Source organism: Mizuhopecten yessoensis, unplaced genomic scaffold, assembly GCF_002113885.1.
Source record: "Mizuhopecten yessoensis strain PY_sf001 unplaced genomic scaffold, ASM211388v2 scaffold10877, whole genome shotgun sequence".
Lineage (NCBI taxonomy): Eukaryota > Metazoa > Mollusca > Bivalvia > Pectinida > Pectinidae > Mizuhopecten > Mizuhopecten yessoensis.
The window spans coordinates 346,293-370,958 of NW_018408766.1; the positions used below are offsets into that span (position 1 = coordinate 346,293).

Below are 24,666 nucleotides of genomic sequence, written 5' to 3' on the forward strand. Positions count from 1 at the left end.
TATAGCCTTTCATCTCAGGATGCAATTTGCAAAGTATCAACATCCTGGAACCCATGGTTATTCCGGAGAGGTCTTTTAAAGATTTTAAACAAATTTGACTCCTGTGACCTTGAATATAAGTCAAAGTCATTCACTTTAACAAACATAGTAGTCCTTGATCCCGGCATGCTACTGACTAAAATATCAACATCCTGAGCCTTTTGGTTATTCAGAACAAGTTGTTTAAATATTTTGAACATATTTGCTCCTTGTGACCTTGAATATGATTCAAGGTCATACATTTAAACAAACTTGGTAGCCCTTGATCCTAGTATGCTACTGACTAAATATCATCACCTTGGGCATTTTGGTTATTCAGAAGTTGTTTACAGTTTTAACATATTCGACCCCTGTGACTTTGAATATAGGTGAAGGTCATTCATTTGAACAAACTTCATAGCCCTTTACCCTAGCATGCTACTGGCCAATGATCATCACCCTGTGCATTTTGGTTATTCAGAAGAAGTTGTTTACAGTTTTAAACATATTTGACCCCTGTGACCTTGAATATAAGGGAAGGTCATTCATTTGAACAAACATGATAGCCCTTTACCCCAGCATGCTACTGGCCAAATATCATCACCCTGTGCATTTTGGTAATTCAGAAGAAGTTGTTTATGGGTGAAGGTCATTTATTTGAACAAACTTTGTAGTCCTTTATCTCAGCATGCTACTGGCCAAATATCATTACCCTGGGCATTTTGGTTATCCAGAAGTTGTTAAAAGATTTTTACATATTTGACCCCTGTGACCTTGAAAATGGATGAAGGTCATTCATTTGAACAAACTTGGTAGCCCTTCATGTAAGCATACTACTGGCCAAAAATCATCTTCCTAGGCCTTTTGGTTACTGAGAAAAAGTTGACGCTGGACAGACGACAAACGCCGTACCATGGCAAAACTGTCATCTGTTTGTGACTTAACAATTGTAAATGTCACAGATGCAACTATGTGGCATACATGTATCCTACAAGGGTGTTTCACAAAGAACACATTCATCTTTCATACACAGAGGTGGGAGAAAAGTTTATCACAAACCACAGGTGTAAGTTAGCATAGGATCACAACTCTACATATAAGGGGAATTTGGAATATATACAGGGATACATATTGGGGATTTTTTTAAGGAAAATGGGAAACATGAATATGCTGATGGTTAATGAAACAAGGGGAATCATATATCGTATATAATATTATATACTAGGGGAATCGTATATCGTATATAATATTATATACTAGGGGAATCGTATATAATTTATACTATGTTTCAAGCTTTACAACAGAAAACGAACGCAAGAAATTAAGTTGCATGAAAACTGAAACATTTTATTTTCATGTTTAATGGCAATAAATATAGACAATAAAGTTCTAGTTTAGCCTGCACATTCTTATATGGTTTCTATATAAACTTCATGTACAATGGAACTTAATCAAAATATTCTGGATTCTTTGGCCTCTGAAAAAGTCTGGAAGCAATTTTGACTCCAGTTCTATGATGCTGCAGATATCCAGAAAGTACTCTCCCCTTATTTTTCAAAGTCTAGAATGTAATAAGGTTCTGCTGTTCAGTTTATGCTTACAATATCAGACCCTTCAAATCAACCATATGCTCACATTTATGTAAATGATGAAAGTTAAGTTACAAAACCGAAATCCATGTTTTCCTAAAGACATGTACAATTAAATAAATTTAAAAGTGGAAACTCATACATGTATCCATCACCATTCCAGTCAAAAAAGAAAACGTTTTTGTTTTATAAGTATGGTATTAGTGTAGCCTGTCTAGACTGGATATAGCCAGACTATGTTGTCCCTTTATACAGGATTTGGTTTAAACATGTAGTCAGTGAGTTTGTGAATCAATATCTGGAAGTATAGCACGGTTGTTGGAACAGAAAAATAAACTTTTTAAAAGTTATTTACAATAATATGTAGGTTTCAAGAGGAATGCTGGGACCAAATGTCAAAGCCAGTGCAGAGAAGAATCTGGATAAGAGAGGGGCTGGATTAGAGAGGGGTTAGTTTAGAGAGGGGCTGGTTTAAGCATTTTATACTGTTTGATCCGTAAAGCCAAGATGACTCAATTTATTTCCTCTCTGATTCAGGCATCAAATTTACATTTGAAGAGAAATCTGAATAAGATTGAAAGAAACATCTGAATAAGATTGAATAACAAATGTTTCGACTAGATACATGACTACAATACAGGCGTATGCACATTCATGCTACGTTTTAGCATCATATAATGAAATTCAAAAAGCCGTACAATTTACATCTATATATGCAAACTTAACACAAAACAATATTGTTGGAATATTTTTTCTCCTGAACTCCTTGTATGTGTTGTTAATATAAACAATAAAACAAATAATGCCATGATCTGCTTTAGAAATAAATAAGATATGAAGTTTAAATACATATTTTTCAAATGAAGCATAAGCATAGTAATTTTGTTCCAGCATAACTTTGCAATACACCATTAAAACAATTCTGAACATAAATTAAACTTCATTTACACCTGACAGACACTAACAGACAGCATATGATCTAGACATCTTAGCACTTAATGACACAAACTCCTAATACTTACTATACAGAATGTGGTCGGAACAAATTTCCAAAACATTTTGCTCCAATTTCAGTTTTTACAACTGACAATTTACTTTCTTTCAAAAATAGTGAACAAGCTTTAGTCTTGGAAAGCATCAATTTCCGACAATAGTTTTTTAAGTCTACACAAACAAGGAAGTCTAGTCTAGGAGTTTCCATGGTGCACAGAAACTAGCGTACAGACAACTATTATCTGTTGTACACAAAAAGCAATTCCATGAAGCAATGAGCTTTCATTGTAATAAACAAATCCGAATGACATGGCATATACTAAGAGTGGAATTACAATTGAAGACTATCACAATACATATATGGGAAAGAAGCAGAGAAATAAAACCCATCAATCATTGACCTATATGGGAGTTATTCCCACCCCGTTACCTAAAGTTAACAGCGATACAAGTTACAAAGTTTCAGAGGGAACACAATTGTTTGCACTCTTGCCTTGTTCAGTTCTAACCTAAATAGGCTAAACTTAGATAAAAGTCTTATCACCTAATCTCAAAGTATTTAGTAACCACTCTTGCCTCCAAAATAGTGTATATTTGGCAAAATAAGTATTGCACCCTAACGTGGTAGTGCTATATATAGTATATAGCTTCAAAACTTGCACCTTGAACTGGCTTTAACTAGTTACAAGTCTTGCGACCTGGAGTGCCACTATTTGGTTACAAATCTTGCAACCTGGAGTGTCACTATTTGGCTACAAATCTTGCAACCTGGAGTGCCACTATTTGGTTACAAATCTTGCGACCTAAAGAGGCAGTAACTTTATAGGTGGTTACAGGTCTTGGAACGGCGAGTGGCAGTATTTGGTACAGGTCTTGCATCCTTTGTTGGCAGCACTATGTTAAAAGTCTGATACAGGGTCTTCACTTTTGTAGAGCTTTCACTCTGTTGTCAAGACTTGCACAATTAGCCTTGATCACATCCATATTTTGTTTGAAAGTACCTTGAAGCTGAAACATTTAAATATTATTATTATGATACAAAATATGTCATTTTCAATAAATCAGATTAAACATTTATATCTGTAGCTTTTTTTTGTAGTTTTTTTTTTAAAAACTTTTCATTTGTTTGTTTGGGTTTTTTTGGGGGTCGTTTTTTTCTGCTTGTTTGAGTATTTTTGTTTTTTGATATATTCAACTTAATAATACTGGGTATTTTCCCAAATAAAACCAATACACTTACTTGTTTAAGCATATCTCCATGGGTGTTTAGACTGGTAGCTATTTCCTGCTGGGCCGTGTCCAAGTAGGTCAGAGATTGACTAAATTGTAATGCTGTAATAAACAACACACAACATGAAACATTAGTAAAAACCAACATTGTCATTCTATTAAAAACACAGCAATGATCTCAGAGTCTCAAACCTATATCTATGCAAAGTCAATTATTTACAAAATTAATACTTACTTACTACCCCTGATGACCCCCATATTCTATTTGCCACCTATCAAGTCTTTGAAGAGGATTCTAAGTACATTAATTAAGATTGCATGAAATTAAGTTGATACTCATAAACAATATAAGGTCCAGGGCAAACTCTTTAAAAAGGGATCAAAACAACACAGCAGATACAGATAAACACTATGAGATTCATGTTCATATGATATGTAAGATATGTGCAAAATGTAATTGCAATCAGTGCTGTATTTTACTAGGACTTGTGTAGGCATACTCTCTGACTACAGACAGATAGACAGATAGATGAATGGACAGACAAGACAGGATAGCACTACTAGTGTGACAAGTAAAACAGGCAGGACTATCAAGAATGGTGCAACAACCAGGACAACTGTAAGTTGAACATTAAATTTCGTTTATTTCGTAGATAACAAAAATCCACGAAATTAAATCCCCACGAAAATATAAATATGGTATGATATAGATAGGGGAAAATCAGAAATCAACAAAATATAATGTCCATGAAACAGGCTAGTACAGTATATGAAAACCATAAAATGTTAACCACACGAAAATAAATGATTCTACAGTAGTTAGTGTTGCTGTGAAAGTCTTTTGTGGCAATTACCACTGGTGTGACAAGTGAGTTTATTTGACTGACTGGTGTGACAAGTGAGTTTATTTGACTGACTGGTGTGACTAGCAAGGCCTGTGTAATAGCCGGGGCTGATGTAACCCTCAGGACTAGTGTGATAGGCAAAGCTTGTATGGACAGGTGGGACACCTAGAGCAGGTGTGATAACTGGTACTGAGGTAACAATTGTGGCGGGAGTGAACATGCTGCTGACCTTGTTCGTGTAGTTCCTTGAGAGCAGCCAGACGGTCCACCACTTGAGGTAACGTTTCTGATACACTGTTCCACTTCTTAACTAGGTCATACAGCTCTGCAATCTGTGAAAACAAAAATTACAGCCAAATCTGACCAATCACTGAACAGCTAACAGACATAACTGGACAGATGCTGAACTTTACTGATTTATTTATCTTAGATTCCTTCTTATCACAGGATTTGAAGGTAAAACAAAATTGTAAATTATACTTAAATTTGATTTTGTAGCCAGTTTTTGTTTTTTAATTTTCTGTTTCATATTTTACATCATATTAATTAACAGCTATGTTCATTGAAGGATGTACCAGGCTTTGGTGGTGGAGGAAAGCTGGAGTGTCCGGAGAAAAAACACCGGCCTGCTGCCATTACCTGGCAACTGCCCCAAGTAGGCGTCGACCCTGCAACCCAGTGGTAGAGGACTTGTGATTGTAGATGGTCAGATGCCTTAACCGCTCGACCCCCACGACCCAGTGGTAGAGGACTTGTGATTGTCCATGGTCAGATGCCTTAACCACTCGACCACCACGACCCAGGGGTAGAGGACTTGTGATTGTAGATGGTCACATGCCTTAACCACTCGACCACCACGACCCAGCGGTAGAGGACTTGTGATTGTAGATGGTCAGATGCCTTCACCACTCGACTACCACGACCCAGTGGTAGAGGACTTGGGATTGTCCATGGTTAGATGCCTTAACCACTCGACCACCACGACCCCTTAACCACTCGACTACCACGACCCAGTGGTAAAGGACTTGTGATTGTAGATGGTCAGATGCCTTAACCACTCGACTACCACGACCCAGTGGTAAAGGACTAGTGATTGTAGATGGTCAGATGCTTTAACCACTAGACCACCACGACCCAGTGGTAGAGGACTTGTGATTGTAGATGGTCAGATGCCTTAACCACTCGACTACCACGACCCAGTGGTAGAGGACTTGTGATTGTCCATGGTTAGATGCCTTAACCACTCGACCACCACGACCCAGTGGTAGCGGACTTGTGATTGTAGATGGTCAGATGCCTTAACAACTCGACTACCACGACCCAGTGGTAGAGGACTTGTGATTGTAGATGGTCAGATGCCTTAACCACTCGGCCACCAGGACCCAGTGGTAAAGGACTTGTGATTGTAGATGGTCAGATGCCTTAACCACTCGACTCCCACGACCCAGTGGTAGAGGACTAGTGATTGTAGAGGGTCAGATGCCTTAACCACTCGACCACTACGACCCAGTGGTAGAGGACTTGTGATTGTATATGGTCAGACACCTGAACGACTCGACTACCACGACCCAGTGGTCGAGGAATAGTGATTGTAGATGGTCAGATGCCTTAACCTCTCGGCCACCAGGACCCAGTGGTAAAGGACTTGTGATTGCAGATGGTCAGATGCCTTAACCACTCGACTACGACCCAGTGGTAGAGGACTTGTGATTGTATATGGTCAGACACCTTAACCACTCGACTACCATGACCCAGTGGTAGAGGACTAGTGATTGTAGATGGTGAGACACCTTAACCACTCGACCACCACGACCCAGTGGTAGGGGACTAGTGATTGTAGATGGTCAGATGCATTAACCACTCGACCACCACGACCCAGTGGTAGGGGACTAGTGATTGTATATGGTTAGATGCCTTAACCACTCGACCACCACGACCCAGCGGTAGAGGACTAGTGATTGTAGATGGTCAGACGCCTTAACCACTCGACTACCACGACCCAGTGGTAAAGGACTAGTGATTGTAGATGGTCAGATGCCTTACCCACTCGACTACCACGTCCCAGTGGTAGGGGACTAGTGATTGTAGATGGTTAGATGCCTTAACCACTCGACCAACACGACCCAGTGGTAGAGGACTTGTGATTGTAGATGGTTAGATGCCTTAACCACTCGACCACCACGACCCAGTGGTAGAGGACGTGTGATTGAAGATGGTCAGATGCCTTAACCACTCGACTACCCCGACCCAGTGGTAGAGGACTAGTGATTGTAGACGGTCAGACACCTTAACCACTCGACTACCACGACCCAGTGGCAGAGGACTAGTGATTGTAGATGGTCAGATGCCTTAACCACTCGACTACGACCCAGTGGTAGAGGACTTGTGATTGTAGATGGTCAGATACCTTAACCACTCGGCCACCAGGACCCAGTGGTAAAGGACTTGTTATTGTAGATGGTCAGATGCCTTAACCACTAGACCACCACGACCCAGTGGTAGAGGACTTGTGATTGGAGATGGTCAGATGCCTTAACCACTCGACCACCACGACACAGTGGTAGAGGACTAGTTATTGTAGATGGTCAGATGCCTTAACCACTAGACCACCACGACCCAGTGGTAGAGGACTTGTGATTGGAGATGGTCAGATGCCTTAACCACTCGACCACCACGACCCAGCGGTAGAGGACTAGTGATTGTAGATGGTCAGATGCCTTCACCACTCGACCACCACGACCCAGTGGTAGGGGACTAGTGATTGTAGATGGTCAGATGCCTTCACCACTCGACCACCACGACCCAGTGGTAGGGGACTAGTGATTGTAGATGGTCAGATGCCTTAACCGCTCGACCACCACGACCCAGTGGTAGAGGACTGGTGATTTTAGATGGTCAGATGCCTTAACCACTCGACCACCACGACCCAGTGGTAGTGGACTTGTGATTGTAGATGGTCAGATGCCTTACCCACTCGACTACCACGACCCAGTGGTAGAGGACTAGGGATTGTAGATGGTCAGATGCCTTAACCACTCTACCACCACGACCCAGTGGTAGAGGACTTGTGATTGTATATGGTCAGACACCTTAACCACTCGACTACCATGACCCAGTGGTAGAGGACTAGTGATTGTAGACGGTCAGACACCTTAACCACTCGACTACCACGACCCAGTGGTAAAGGACTAGTGATTGTAGATGGTCAGATGCCTTAACCGCTCGACCACCACGACCCAGTGGTAGAGGACTAGTGATTGTAGATGGTCAGATGCCTTAACCACTCAACCACCATATCTTGTTTTTTCACAATGTTTTTGTTCAGGTCTTTATTTTGATAACAATATATTACCTCAAAAGGAATTACATTTTCTAATCTGTAATCATGCCAGACAATGAAAGAACCTACTAATGGACCAAACAATACCTTTATTATTAAACAGGTAATTTTACTTATTCAAGCTTGACACAATAAAGTAGGTTCATACCTTGTTCTGTTTGTCAGGATCGTCCTGCACAGCAGACTTTTTCTCAACAATCTCTTTAAGTTTATGTAGTACCCCTTGAAGTCGGGCCTCCACCTGATCTAGATTGGACTGTTCTAGTAAGGAAAGCTTGGAATTCACAACAGCCACTGCACCCTGGAACATTGGTAAAACACACAATACATGTAACATTGGTAACAATGAGTAAGCTACCATATATACTAAACACCAAGAGTAAGCTACCATATATACTAAACACCAAGAGTAAGCTACCATATATACTAAACACCAAGAGTAAGCTACCATATATACTAAACACCAAGAGTAAGCTACCATATATACTAAACACCAAGAGTAAGCTACCATATATACTAAACACCAAGAGTAAGCTACCATATATACTAAACACCAAGAGTAAGCTACCATATATACTAAACACCAAGAGTAAGCTACCATATATACTAAACACCAAGAGTAAGCTACCATATATACTAAACACCAAGAGTAAGCTACCATATATACTAAACACCAAGAGTAAGCTACCATATATACTAAACACCAAGAGTAAGCTACCATATATACTAAACAGGAAAGGACTTGGGGCATTATGGGTATTTTTCAGCCTCATAAAAAGTGAAAATTGCAACTTGAATTTATTTACCGATTACTGTTATAAACATCATATGGGTTAATTGTGGCTATCTTTCTTGGTGCAATTTTTTTTCCAAGCGTCTGCATAGATGCCCTACCATAGTAACAAAATGCATTGCTATGCAGAAATAGCTAATATACTATGTTTTTGGACAGTTAGCATGCAGTAATAAAAGCTTCCACATGTGACAAACAAAGATTCCTTTCTACGAATGAACACTGGCAGGACAATGTCTAAGGACCCTGAGTAGGCCCTCTTTGTAAGATTTAAGGACCCCGAGTAGGCCCTCTTTGTAAGATTTAAGGACCCCGAGTAGGCCCTCTTTGTAAGATTTAAGGACTCCGAGTAGGCCCTCTTTATAAGATTAAGGACCCCGAATAGGCCCTCTATGTAAGATTAAGGACCCCAAGTAGGTCCTCTTTGTAAGATTAAGGACCCCAAGTAGGCCCTCTTTGTAAGATCTCTCTTAAATTAAAGCCAATGTCCTTTTTAACACAGTTCTGGAACATGACAGCAGATCTGCATGTACACAGATTACCGTATATAGAGTTACAACATCAAACCCATAGTTCTAAAGCACACAAAGTGCTGTACCAGGGCCTTCCCTGCCCCCTATGGCCGAGGCCTTCCCTGGCCTGTCTCTCAAGAGGCTCACATTCTTGAACCTCGAATACCATCTCTCCACTCTAGACTCTGACTCTAGACTGCTAACTCCCTATACAATTCTCCCAAAGTACTTTTAACAATCTATACAACATTAACTATTCATGAGTAGGTACCAGCTCAAATGGACTTTTGACCAAAGTGCTGCTTTCTATTGATATCCTTTATCTTACATCTTATAAGATGGTTCCATTCCTCATCACAAATTACCTAATTTACAGCCGGTTTTGTTACACTGGTCAATACAAAACTTACCACAAGACTTTTGTTGGCAGTATCAGCTGTTAGTACACTCTGTAAAATAAAGTAACACTTTAAAATCTTCCAATCAATAACACTTTAAAATCTCCCAAACAATAACACTTAAAAATCTTCCAAACAATAACACTTTAAAATCTTCCAAACAATAACACTTTAAAATCTTCCAATCAATAACACTTTAAAATCTTCCAATCAATAACACGTTAAAATCTCCCAATCAATAACACTTAAAAATCTTCCAATCAATAACACGTTAAAATCTCCCAATCAATAACACTTTAAAATCTTCCAAACAATAACACTTTAAAATCTTCCAAACAATATATGAATAAGCAATTGTAACAGAAGAACAAAATGTAATATGCATAATAAACAAGTCAATATATACACATAGCATGTGGTAACTCAATCTAGGTAAAGGAACATACTCAAAGCCAAACAAAAATATCTACCTTTGTATACCCTGATCTTTTGTGCCAACCCTAAACTGTTTAGGCATTTTTCAAAAAAGCATCAGAAGTCCAGATCATTATTAGTTATCTCTGGGTAAGGAGGGGTCTATGAGCCTGTAGACCCCTCCTAAACCAGTTATCTCTGGGTAAGGAGGGGTCTGAGCCTGTAGACCCCTCCTAAACCAGTTATCTCTGGGTAAGGAGGGGTCTGAGCCTGTAGACCCCTCCTAAAATAGTTATCTCTGGGTTAGGAGGGGTCTATGAGCCTGTAGACCCCTCCTAAACCAGTTATCTCTGGGTAAGGAGGGGTCTATGAGCCTGTAGACCCCCCCTAAACCAGTTATCTCTGGGTTAGGAGGGGTCTATGAGCCTGTAGACCCCTCCTAAACCAGTTATCCCTGGGTAAGGAGGGGTCTATGAGCCTGTAGACCCCTCCTAAACCAGTTATCTCTGGGTAAGGAGGGGTCTATGAGCCTGTAGACCCCCCCTAAACCAGTTATCTCTGGGTTAGGAGGGGTCTATGAGCCTGTAGACCCCTCCTAAACCAGTTATCCCTGGGTAAGGAGGGGTCTATGAGCCTGTAGACCCCTCCTAAACCAGAGATAACGAATTTGCCACCATGACAATCTTTTATTACTTTTTTTTTCTGCAAAATTATAAGTCACTTTGTGAGTCTGTCCTGACTACTACCTTTGCATGAAACTTTATGCATTCTGTGATACTCTTAACTAAGATAACTGTGATATAACCTTATAAATGTGTTGATTGCATCAATATATATGTAACTTTTAACTAGCACATGTATTTTACTAGCAAGATTACCATGTTTATATATTGATTGCGTAAATACGTTATTTTATCTAACACATATATTTTACTAACCAGAGGACCATGTGGAAGATTAGCCTTTGGCTAAACATGTATTTTATCCTCAATAAATAAAGTTTATTATTATAAGCACCCCAAAGGCCCCCTCATTGCCTGTTTCGTTGAATTTGCTGTCATTTTAGATTGCTTGTAGGCTATTTCATCATCTGAATGATTGGCAAGCCCTTGAGTGTGTTGTACGCCATCTTTGTTGTTATGCAGCAAGATTCTAGTGTGAGTTATCTCCCCTCGTACATGCTTTAATAGACCCCAGCAGAGCGGGGTCTATATAGAAATATAGACCCCAGCAAGATATCCAATCAGAAATAGTGTTACAAATTAGAAGGGTGGCAATCTCCTATATACACCATATACAATTATTTTTTAAAATAGAATTTGATACCTATACCCTTATTTATTCAAATATCTTAGAGGAAACAAACATATTTTTTGTTTGGCCAAATTGAAAATCAGAAACATAAATTTTTCATTTCTTTTCTCACTCAAAATAGCATGCTCACCTCCTTGTGCTTGTGTGCCTAATTTACGAGTCTCTTGATGGAAATATGGTATTCCTGGAAATCAAGTCAAACTCCTAAATATACCCAGCACTTATTAAGCACCTTTCTAAGTACTAAGGCCTCAAGTTATAACATGGATAAGATACATAAACAATCATTTACCAGTTTTTCTTGGTTCTGACCTATTGCTGCTTCCAACCTCTCAAGTCTTTCTTCTAGACTGGCCAGCTGTAACAGTCAACAAGGCAAAGTATTGCAAGCTATACATGATCTCAGGACAAACTTTGGTATCAACAATTGAATAATATGCCATACCTCTGTATATAGTAGGGCATAAGACCTGTTACCAGTAAGTGACACCTTACCATCATATGAGGTACATGCATACAAACTTAGGCAGTGTTTTATCAAAATTCCCAACAACAAAATTTTCGATTTTAACATTGATTTTACATAGAATTCAATGGAAATTATTTTCATGAAATATGTGAAGTATTGACATACAATTCAAGTAGCGTTTGGCTAGAGAAAGGCTTTTTTGCTACCACTAATCTGGTTGTCCCACTACCCAGCCAGTGATTTTTGGAACAAATTTCTTATTTTCTATTAAACAGAATCCCGCCACATTCAGACGAAAACAAAGGTGGCTAGATAAATGAGTGTGGTTTGTATACAGTAAAGGCAGAGTTACCTACCCTGGCGTTTTTACTGAACTGAGCCTGTTCTGGTCTATAATACAGCTCGTACGTGACACAGTCGGCTGAACCTTCCGACTTTCCTTTAGTTGGAGTCTTTCCTTTAGTGTCAGCTCCTCCACACTGGAAGGAATCCAGCTGGGTCATCAGTCTTCTGCAGAAAAGTATTACACCGTTAAATGTAGGGATGGCACAATACGCTTGGAAAGTATCTCCATATATTGCAATACAGAAGGAATATATTGCGACACGTATCTTAATTTATCTCCAGCACAAACGCAGGCATACACACATAAGGAGATATTAGCCAGGTGGCATAGGACTAGTAGTTAGCGCCTGATAAGACAGCTCCTGTGAATTCCTCAAATTTTATTGATTAATGTATATGCTAATTGTATTGATTGTTTAAATTATATCTATGTGCTGTAAAGTGCTTTAGAGCGACTTATTCTAGCTAGATAGGGCGCTATATCAAATGTTGTATATTATTATTGTTTTTAATATATTGCCATAGGGAAAAGGTGCTCAATTTCAAAAGAAATTGTTGTCAGAATGTTATCAAACTTAATCATATACGTTAAGATGTGTCGAACAGATTTTCAAATATTTCGTTAAACCAACCATCGATTATGAAATTTCACTTGATTCTCACCACTAGTAAAAACACCTCGCAGAGACGTTTCAATAATTAAAGTTCTTGAAAAATATTCCTAATCAAGGAAAATGATGATTTCAGGTAATATAGAATGATAATATGGCCTGTCAGATTACTGACAGGATTGACCCATAAAAGGTGTGACTAGAGTGATGGAATACCTAGAGGTCTTTCACTAGGTTTTTGTTCAAAAATGTCCCAAAGTTTGCATTTTAAATTAAGTTATCATCCTTTCATAATGATTTATACCTTGAGCAAAAGTATTTCTGAAAATATATACTTTTAAGATTTGTGCATGAATTAGCATAAACATCGATAGTTTGAAAAGTGCTGAAATACAATCACTGCTAGGACAGGACTGTTTACATTATGAGATATATCAAACACGCATACTGAGTTTGCTAAAGCAACCAAATACATGTCCCCCTACTCTCTACTACCTAGGGATGCTTCCAGTCAAATATGGTTGATATGGTTGATATCCATCTCTTAGTTCCGGAGAAGAAGTCGCTTAAAGCAATATAGCCAAATCCCCTTTTTTGTGGCCCCCGCCCCTCAATCCCTCCATTTGTACAATTTAGAATCCCTGCCTCCCAGGAATGCTTTTGATCAAATATGATTGATATCCAGTGCATAGTTCTACAGAAGAAGTCGTTTGTAGCAATATAGCCAAATTGCCCCCGCCCTCCAGCCCCCTAGGGGGTCAGCCCCACCATTTGTACAATTTTGAATCTCCACTACTTAAGGATGCTTCCAGTCAAATATGGTTGATATCCATCTGTTAGTTCCTGAGGAGAAGTCGCTTAAAGCAATATAGCCAAATTGACCCCTTTAGTCGGCCCAACCATTTGTACAATTTTGAATCACCACTTCCAGCCAAATTTAGTTGAATTCGAATCAGTGGTTAAGAAGAAGTTGTTTAAAGAAATTGTTGACATAAGGACGACGGACGCCACGGTATGGCATAAGCTCACCTTGGTCCTTCGGACCCAGTGAGCTAAAAATGGTGCCCTTTGGTGTTAATTTGGGAAAAATGAAAAGTATTCAATTACCTTGTAACTGATTTTAATGTAATTTTTCTATTCTACATTACCATCAATCATTTTGTAAAAAAAAATCAGAATAAATTAATTGCCATGTATACTATATATTACACACAAATTTGACACCATAAGTTCAGTAATGAACCGATTATATCGATTATGGAATTTTATACCGATAATCGGAATCGAACAGGACAGGATTATTAAATATCGATCATCAGTCTATCCCTGGCTTCAACTTGTCCAGGATTTTGTATTAATAGTAACGGTGGCCTTGACCTCAACTCTACAACCCTGAAACTCAAACTTGTCCGAGATATTATAGTCCTTTGTAATTGTATGAAGTTTGACCAAAATCCCTCAAGGAATGAAGCTGCTAGAGCGCTGACAAGGATTTTCTAAACAAGAATTCCACGGAGGTGGATGTGTCGCCTGCGCAGGAAGCTGGGAGATTACGAAGAAATAGATACACTTTTCATTTCAAGAAATAATGTTAAAAGTAAGCAATAATCATAGATTATGTTTTTGGATGGCAACATTTTGTTATATAATCTGTTATTCTGGGAAGAATTTAAGGAACTTGCTATGGATACTCATTGTCTCAATTCCAAGTTTAATTTGTATGATTTGTCGGATGGTTTCCCATAAATAAATGAATAAACTTGTGGATTATGATGTTAAACGGCTAGTGTTGTCAATAACGTTTGGAGTAAGGCGGAATTTCAGAGGTATACACGGTGGGTCCAGTGGTAGATCGAAGCCGTCCAGTAAACAGTTTTAGTGAAGTTTCTATTTATAGTAACAGTGACCTTGACCTTTGACCTTCAGACCTGAAAAACAATCCATAGCAAGCACTTTTTAGTAAGGAAGCACTGCATGAAGTTTGAGTTTGATCGGCCCAAGGAAAATCAAGTTATCGTACGAAAACAAATTTTCTATTTATAGTATCAGTGACCTTGACCTTTGACCTTCGGACCTGAAAAGCAATCCCAAGCAAGCACTTTTGGTAAGGAAGCACTGCATGAAGTTTGAGTATGATCGGCCCAAGGAAACTCAAGTTATCGCACGAAAACCTCTGTTCGGACGACGACGCCGACAAAGCAATTCCTATGTGTCACCAGCTTTTCGCAGGCGACAAAAAAAAAAGTAACTATGACCTTGACCCTGACCTAAGAAACCTGAAATTTGAACTTGTCCGAGATATTATGGTCCTTTGTATTTATGTGAAGTTTGATCAAAATCCCTCAAGGAATGAAGCCGCTAGAGCGCTGACAAACATTGGTGTTACGTACGTACACAGAGGGACAGAGAGGAAACCTATAGTCCCCTCGGTTTTACCGGTAGGGGACTAATAAGGAAGATTAAATATTATTTTTAAAGTTATATAACTTATGTTTTTTATACAGATATTGAACTCAAAATTCTTTTTGGGACAGCTTATCACAATTCAACATTAAAAAGAGTTAATCGCCATCAACATTTTTGTGAACTCAAATTCAGACAGGTGTAGATTTTTATTGCGAGAATATAACCAATCTGATAAAAAAAATTGAAATCCCTGAAAAGAACACAGGATACCTACTTTTGCAAAGCACCCTGAGGGTCAGCAAGGTTAATGCCAGCCTCCGGACCAAGAATTTTCTCAAGGTGAAGGTCATTTAGTTGATGTTGTAGATAATCCAACTGTTTACCCAGGGAGACTGGTGTCATCTTCTCCGAGGTCGACTCCTGTTTCACATTGTCCTGTGAATATTGAGTTTTAAAACTTAATGTCACAGTAAAACACAACACATTAATATCAGTTATAGGACATAATCGCCACACATCTGTTAACAGGTTTCATGGAAAGGAAAATACTAAAATTCACATTTATTTTTGTGAATACTGGTTTTTGTAATTGCTCTTCCGTTTTAATTCACACAAGAAACAACTATTAAAACCGCATTTTGTTCCTTTTTGTCCTGAAACTATTTGCTAAATACTCAAATTTTTCCCCCCACCCCCCCCCACCCTAAATTAACGCAAAAATAGAAACCTTATAAAATAAGTAAGTGACAATGAATTCAAACTGAAAACAATACAAGATCCTGTGAACTTTACGTACCTGGATCCTATGAACTTTACGTACCTGGATCCTGTGAACTTTACGTACCTGGGTCCTGTGAACTTTACGTACCTGAATGCTGTGAACTGTAAGTACCTGGATTCTGTGCACTTTACGTACCTGGATCCTGTGGACTGTAAGTACCTGGATTCTGTGCACTTTACGTACCTGGATCCTGTGACCTTTACGTCCCTGGATCCTGTGAACTTTACGTCCCTGGATCCTGTGAACTTTACGTACCTTAATCCTGTGAACTGTACGTACCTGGATGCTGTGAACTTTACGTACCTGGATTCTGTGAACTTTACATACCTTGATTCTGTGAACTTTACATACCTTGATTCTGTGAACTTTACATACCTTGATTCTGTGAACTTTACATACCTTGATTCTGTGAACTTTACATACCTGGATTCTGCGAACTTTACATACCTGGATTCTGTGAACTTTACGTACCTGAATCCTGTGAACTGTAAGTACCTGGATTCTGTGAACTTTACATACCTGGATTCTGTGAACTTTACGTACCTGAATCCTGTGAACTGTAAGTACCTGGATCCTGTGAACTTTATGTGCCTGGATCCTGTGAACTGTACGTACCTGGATGCTGTGAACTTTACGTACCTGGATTCTGTGAACTTTACATACCTGGATTCTGCGAACTTTACATACCTGGATTCTGCGAACTTTACATACCTGGATTCTGCGAACTTTACATACCTGGATTCTGTGAACTTTACGTACCTGGATTCTGTGAACTTTACGTACCTGGATCCTGTGGACTGTAAGTACCTGGATTCTGTGAACTTTACGTACCTGAATCCTGTGAACTATACGTACCTGGATCCTGTGAACTTTTCCTCCCTTAATCCTGTCAACTGTACGTACCTGGATCCTGTGAACTTTATGTGCCTGGATCCTGTGAACTGTACGTCCCTGGATCCTGTGAACTGTACGTACCTGAATCCTGTGAACTTTACGTTCCTGTGAACTTTACGTACCTGGATCATGTGAACTGTACGTACCTGGATCCTGGGAACTTTACGTACCTGGATCCTATGAACTTTACGTACCTGGATCCTGTTAACTTTACGTACCTGAATCCTGTGAACTGTACGTACCTGAATCCTGTGAACTTTACGTACCTGTGAACTTTACGTACCTGGATTCTGTGAACTTTACGTACCTGAATCCTGTGAACTGTACGTACCTGAATTTTACGTACCTGGATCCTATGAACTTTACGTACCTGGATCCTGTGAACTTTATGTACCTGGATCCTGTGAACTGTACGGACCTGAATCCTGTGAACTTTACGTTCCTGGATCCTGTGACCTTTACGTACCTGAATCCTGTGAACTGTAAGTACCTGGATCCTGTGAACCTTACGTACCTGGATCCTGTGAACTTTTCCTCCCTTAATCCTGTCAACTGTACGTACCTGGATCCTGTGAACGTTACGTACCTGGATCCTGTGAACTGTACGTCCCTGGATCCTGTGAACTGTACGTACCTGAATTTTACGTACCTGGATCCTATGAACTTTACGTACCTGGATCCTGTGACCTTTACGTCCCTGGATCCTGTGAACTGTACGTACCTGAATTTTACGTACCTGGATCCTATGAACTTTACGTACCTGGATCCTATGAACTTTACGTACCTGGATCCTGCCAACTGTACGTACCTAGATCCTGTGAACTTTACGTTCCTGTGAACTTTACGTACCTGGATTCTGTGAACTTTACGTACCTGGATCCTATGAACTTTACGTACCTGGATCCTGTTAACTTTACGTACCAGAATCCTGTGAACTTTACGTACCTCGATCCTGTGAACTGTACGTACCTGGATCCTGGGAACTTTACGTACCTGGATCCTGTGGACTGTAAGTACCTGGATTCTGTGAACTTTACATACCTGGATTCTGTGAACTTTACATACCTGGATCCTGCGAACTTCTTCAGACAGTTCTCTTATTTCATGTTGCAGCCTCTGAAACTTTTGCTGTGGGGACTCCATCTTCCCTGCTCCTTCCTCCAGCTAAATCATAACCAAATCAGGCATACAGTCAGTACCATCACTTTTATCTAACCAAGAGAAAGTGTTCAATCAACTAGATTTATGACCCCAGGGTGTTGGAAATTGATAATAGATTTAACAGACAACATAACAAACAAATACATAATGTAATCAAATCACTCTCATCTTTAAGTATTGATAATACTGTCCAGCTCTTTGACCCTGACATGCTATTTGATTCAGAACACTTCATATTTAAAAAAGATATATTTTCTGGATATGAACCCACTAAAAACACAAAAGAGGACAGCAAAAAAAATTTTGTGTTTGTTTCCATTTTTTTTTTTTATACAAAGCAAAGTTACATCTTATATAAGGAAGAGATTCTGTAAAAATCACAGAATTACTGCTAACTGCTTATTTCAACTTGTCTGAGCAAGCCAGTTAAGAGAATCCAGATACATGTACTTTTTACACTAAACTCAAAATCATATAACTTAAAGAAACAAATAATAAATATGCAAATGTTGTAAATATTGTAAAGTTTAACTGCCACACAGAAATAAATGGTACCAAATACGACATTTGATATCAAAATATGATGAAGTACATGACTAGAAAATCTTATTTACCATTTCATACTCTGTTTTGGAGGCATCATATCCCGTGCGGAAATGTCCACCTATTTTGTCAGAAAAATCTGTGAAAAGATATGAAATAACAAAATTACCTTCAATGTCTTGACAAGATTTCGATATGCTTTTGTTAAAGTTTTAAATTAATACATGTATACAAGGCCATTTTTTTTACTTGTGAATCAGCTTTCATCCTCAGAAAAAATAGGGTAGGTAGGCAAATTTTTTTTATTGTGGAAAATAACTTAACTATGCTTATAACAGTCCATATCACTAAATGCCAATAAAAAAATTAGGGTAAGCACAATAATTTTTCCGTAGGTAGGTAAGGGGACACAAAAGAATTTGTTTTGGCCTAATGAGATTATGAATGCCATGATGATGATGCCCAACCTAGCCTTGTATTCTATTAACGATACAGACAGTGCCCATCCTAGCCTTGTATTCCAATTCTAGTAACGATACAGACAGTGCCCAACCTAGCCGTGTATTCCATTAACGATACAGACAGTGCCCAACCTCGCCTTGTATTCTCTTAACGATACAGACAGTGCCCAACCTAGCTTTGTATTCCCTTAACGATACAGACAGTGCCCAACCTAGCCGTGTATTCCATTAACGATACAGACAGTGCAGGTTGTTACAAAGATTGTTCACAAAGAAAGATGAATCTACGAAAACTGATGACATGTGTACATACCTAGGTAAGGGGACACAAAAGAATTTGTTTTGGCCTAATGAGATTATGAATGCCATGATGGTGATGCCCAACCTAGCCTTGTATTCTATTAACGATTCAGACAGTGCCCACCCTAGCCTTGTATTCCATTAACGATACTGACAGTGCCCAACCTAGCCTTGTATTCCCCTAACGATACAGACAGTGCCCAACCTAGCTTTGTATTCCCTTAACGATACAGACAGTGCCCAACCTAGCCGTGTATTCCATTAACGATACAGACAGTGCCCGACCTAGCCTTGTATTCCATTAAAGATACAGACAGTGCCCAACCTAGCCTTCTATTCCATTAAGGATACAGACAGTGCCCAACCTAGCCTTGCATTCCATTAAAGATACAGACAGTGCCCAACCTAGCCTTGCATTCCATTAAAGATACAGACAGTGCCCAACCTAGCCTTGCATTCCATTAAAGATACAGACAGTGCCCAACCTAGCCTTCTATTCCATTAAGGATACAGACAGTGCCCAACCTAGCCTTGTATTCACTTAACGATACAGACAGAGCCCAACCTAGCCTTGTATTCCATTAATGATCCAGACAGTGCCCAACCTAGCCTTGTATTCACTTAACGATACAGACAGAGCCCAACCTAGCCTTGTATTCCATTAACGATGCAGACAGTGCCCAACCTAGCCTTGTATTCACTTAACGATACAGACAGAGCCCAACCTAGCCTTGTATTCCATTAACAATACAGACAGTGCCCAACCTAGCCTTGCATTCCATTAAAGATACAGACAGTGCCCAACCTAGCCTTGGATTCTATTAACGATACAGACAGTGCCCATCCTAGCCTTGTATTCCAATTCTAGTAACGATACAGACAGTGCCCAACCTAGCCCTGTATTCCATTAACGATTCAGACATTGCCCAACCTAGCCTTGTATTCCATAAACGATACAGACAGTGCCCAACCTAGCCGTGTATTCCATTAACGATACAGACAGTGCAGGTTGTTACAGAGATTGTTCACAAAGAAAGCTGAATCTACGAAAACTGATGACATGTGTACATACCTAGGTAAGGGGACACAAAAGAATTTGTTTTGGCCTAATGAGATTATGAATGCCATGATGGTGATGCCCAACCTAGCCTTGTATTCTATTAATGATACAGACAGTGCCCAACCTAGTCTTGTATTCCATTAACGATACAGACAGTGCCCAACCTAGCCTTGTATTCCATTAACAATACGGACAGTGCCCAACCTAGCCTTGTATTCCATTAACGATACAGACAGTGCAGGTTGTTACAGAGATTGTTCACAAAGAAAGATGAATCTACGAAAACTGATGACATGTGTACATACCAACTGATTCAGCCTGAAGATCCCTTCCTTTGAATTTTGTAAGAGCAGTCTTGGTGTCCAAAGTGATCTTGTCAATGTTTTCATTTGGAACTTCTTCTTGGCCCTATTGGTGAAGTGAAGAAATATTTTTTACATTCATATAATCATGCAATATGCTGTGACCGGGGTATGTAGTTTGCTTGAAAATCATCATCATCATCATCATCATCATCATCATCATCATCATCATCATCATCATCATCATCATCAACATCATCATCCTCCAATCATTCATGTATGATGAAATGATTTCATATATTATGAGTACACGCATCTTTTCAGTTGCATCACAACATTAACACTTGCATATTTTTACATCAACACATCATCTTTCTACTCTACATCCGCCATCCATGCTAAGGAGAATGTTAACTTTGACAAAAGATATCACAGTATTTTCACATAGACTGGTCAGTGATACTCACAGACATTATAATCAACTAATCAAGGTCACATTTTCCTACTGTCTCCACCAATTAATTAAGAGTCAAACCAAGGATTACAGATAAGTTAGATAACAAGTCCTGTATTCTACCGATGAGCTAAATGGAAATTCTCCTAGCATGTCAAGTATATTTAATATGACAATCTATTTACCACTGGCTCAGACTTCAATATGACAATCTACTTACCACTGGCTCAGACTTCAATATGACAATCTATTTACCACTGGCTCAGACTTTAATATGACAATCTATTTACCACTGGCTCAGACTTCATAGCCTGGTCATCCTCGGGAAGGTCGCTGGTCTCAAACACATCGGGAGAGTTTAAATCCTACAACAAACAGAAAGAAAGATTGAAATAACAATCAAATAGTCATCCTGATGAATTGCAATCTAAAGCATTTAGAAGGCATGCACAGTAAATCATCAACATGAAACTTTATATGACTCCTGTAATATAGAAGGCCACTGGTCCAGTATTTCTTATCGGATATTTATGGTTATGTCGACTGCATTGTTAGGAGTATTGTGCTGTGTTTAGTAAATTATGGGTTACGAAGATACGATATGCATCACAATACATGGATCACGTTACAATACCTATTGCAATACTTGGGTCATGTTACGATACATATATTGCAATAAGTGTTGCAATTTTCTGTACAAACCGGTTACCATAGTTTTCCTTGATATGAAACAAATCTCAAGTGTTCGGTTCTCCATGATGAATTAGTTTGATTTTTAAGTATCCATTATCTAAATACATGTAGTAATTGCTTTTTTAGTTTGTTTTTAAGTATCCATTACCTAAATTGTAATCGCTTTTTTAGTTTTGAAATAACATTTTTTGGGGGGATAGAAGAAATGCATCCTGAAATTAATTTTGTGTGATTGGTTTACCACGGTAATAACTACTCTTAAAGGGCAGTAACCTCTACGAAACTTTTTAAAAGTATCGTGATTTTATCTGCAAAAGCCACGATGCAATTGGCACTCAATGTATGATATAATTCACCAATCTATTGGATTACGTGAACTTATTGCCACATCCAGGTGCTGGAGCACCAGCAAATCTCGCTTAGGACTCACAGAACTAAATCAGCCAATCAGCAAGTGTTTCATACGATTGTAATCCCTACCTAAAATATGGTCCGGGTTAATACAGTGCCTCTGAGTAATTTAAATAGGCAATTGTTGACATATTTTACATTGTCTGTCACGACCACCGTGACGGAGAAATCTTTCAACCATTTTGTAAACAATTAAAAGATTAAACATAAACAGCGTTTGAAATATTTTCATCACACAGAATATATATTAAAATTCGAAGAATTCTCTTGTTTTTTATTATCTGTGTTATAAATGAAAACTAATAACACAAATATTCACCCCTGGACATGCAAAAAAATAGCCGACATTTTCCCCCCATGGTGCTCGTGACAACCATCTTAGGCAGTTTTTAGCTGAAATAGAACTGAAAGCGGTGAGTGCTGATTTATGCTAAGCGAGGGTCTGATAATGTTCGCGGCATCGATAAAAAACAATAGGTAGAGTGTAATCCGTATATTTTTTTTCCGATTTCACCGACTTTTGTGATTGTTTACATTGGAGGCGTTGCATACCTGTACTTTATACTAATTTAAAGTAATACCCTATTTTTTTATATGATTTTTATCTCAATGTAATTTACAGTCAGAATTTCAAACACCTGTGATTTGGTGCTCCAGTACCTGGCATCCTTTGACCGACATGTGATTTGACAATAAAAGGTGTTGGACAGACTGTGTAATAAACCACCAACTGTCATCACTGACAGCCAGTGATCACCAGATCACATCAAGCAACTGTCAGATGCTGCGATGTCGATCAACTAGTCGATCGATCTGACAACGCCCTTACTCGCTTGGAAGTGCGTCTACTCTAAATTTACTATTTCAAGTACATCTGATTATTCTCTTTTAAGAAAGCAATCGACATTATCAATATATAGTCTAGATACACTTACAATTCCAGGTAAATTTGCATATTTTGGATCTGCCATGATTGATAATTCGGAGGATGACGCAAAGGAAGTGAGTGCCTGTGCTCTAAAATTAAAAACGAACACATGCCAAGTATCCGCAATCAAAGTAAATTTTGGTTTTAAAAAAAATCCATCGAACTTAAGAAAAAATAATATTTTGATTGGTAATTAATAAAAATATATTTTCTTTAATAACATAAGTTTAAATTCTGAAATATGTAATATTAATCAATTCCGGAATTCTCAGTTTTGTTTATCAGTCACGTCTAATGTCTGAGTCTTTACTAAGTTTTAACCAAGATTGTATAAGGATTATGCCATCAAGCTGTGAATAGACACCGTATTGTTGCTGAAACTGGAATACTGCCACGACACCTCTTGTCAAAATACTTAAGCTGCAAAGAAGGAACATACTCCAGAATAAACAACGTCAATACAAGGGTAAGGCCATTACTCAAACGTGAAATGTGAGTACAGAAAAGTTTTTATGTTCAATGATCATGATGCAACAAATCATATGGTGCATAACCATGGGATGATGCTGAGGTTTGAGTATCATCACCATCATCGTTTAAAAAAAAATGTATCATCAATACAACCACTGTTACACTTATGCATGCAATAATTATTGGGAAAATGACACTTATTTACACTGCTTGTACAGGAAAAGAAATACAATTTTCATAAGACACTCACAAGAGTTATGCTATTCAGATGATAAAAGCATATTCATTTGGGAAACAGCTCACTTAGATCAGATCCCTGATCAGAGACACTTATATTATTAAATACATGTATCTGATGTAGGACTGTCACATTGATATGAATTATGTACAACATGACTACATCTAGCAACAAGAAAATAAAAGCAGATATTGAAGGCACATATATATATATAGGGATACATGTACAGCTAGGAGTGGTAAAATGCAGCAGGGCCAATACAAATTTGAACCCAGGACTTCCAAACTATACACAAATACTTTAACCAACTGAACTCAGCTTTCTGGTCACCAATTTAAATAGACATATTTAACCCAGTTATGTTACCAGACACACTACATGTACATCTCTTCTTTTCTCGAAGTATAGAGCCAACGCCGTACTTCTGGTTTATGTTTGGTAGGTTCCGAAATCCCGGCTTGGATACCAATTAGTATGCAGGGCGATTGAGAATGTGGGTAAATATAAATCGTAAGAAATCAATCGCAACAAGCCATAGGGTAGGTGGTTCTTGGGTTTATTTGGAAGGTCGACCGGTTTCGCCCTGAACTAGGGCTTCTTCAGGACAATTTTTTCACAAGATTTTTACCCCTAAAGTACTAAAAATGTGGGCCCATGTTCTATTATTGATGACGTCTATACAATAGTGACGT

The 24,666-nt window shown here is 38.7% G+C and overlaps 2 protein-coding genes across 3 annotated transcripts in view; one reads left to right on the top strand and one right to left on the bottom strand.

Annotated features, from left to right (window-relative positions):
- Nucleotides 1-1,339: 1,339 nt before the first annotated feature.
- Nucleotides 1,340-23,351, bottom strand: LOC110463210 (dynactin subunit 2-A-like). Of its 2 annotated transcripts, XR_002464360.1 has the most exons (14): nucleotides 23,273-23,351; nucleotides 21,524-21,598; nucleotides 20,783-20,885; nucleotides 18,728-18,795; nucleotides 18,018-18,116; nucleotides 15,552-15,712; nucleotides 12,272-12,425; nucleotides 11,739-11,804; nucleotides 9,731-9,769; nucleotides 8,164-8,316; nucleotides 4,905-5,007; nucleotides 3,841-3,932; nucleotides 3,369-3,608; nucleotides 1,340-3,333 (listed from the first exon to the last, which is right to left on the bottom strand). XR_002464360.1 is itself a non-coding variant. In XM_021517618.1 (13 exons), the coding sequence occupies exons 1-13, from the start codon at nucleotides 23,306-23,308 to the stop codon at nucleotides 3,522-3,524; spliced, it is 1,236 nt and encodes a 411-aa protein (XP_021373293.1). In that variant the 5' UTR covers nucleotides 23,309-23,351; the 3' UTR covers nucleotides 1,340-3,521. The 2 variants fall into 2 exon arrangements, 1 of the variants encoding a protein (XP_021373293.1); XM_021517618.1 differs by having other exon boundaries at nucleotides 1,340-3,608.
- A 251-nt stretch (nucleotides 23,352-23,602) lies between these two features.
- LOC110463217 (serine/threonine-protein kinase 16-like) overlaps nucleotides 23,603-24,666 on the top strand; it is a 17,799-nt gene continuing 16,735 nt past the window's right edge. Inside the window, exon 1 of the mRNA XM_021517626.1 lies at nucleotides 23,603-23,731. The gene's annotated coding sequence lies outside the window, so the exon portion shown is untranslated. The remainder of the gene's footprint in view (nucleotides 23,732-24,666) is intronic.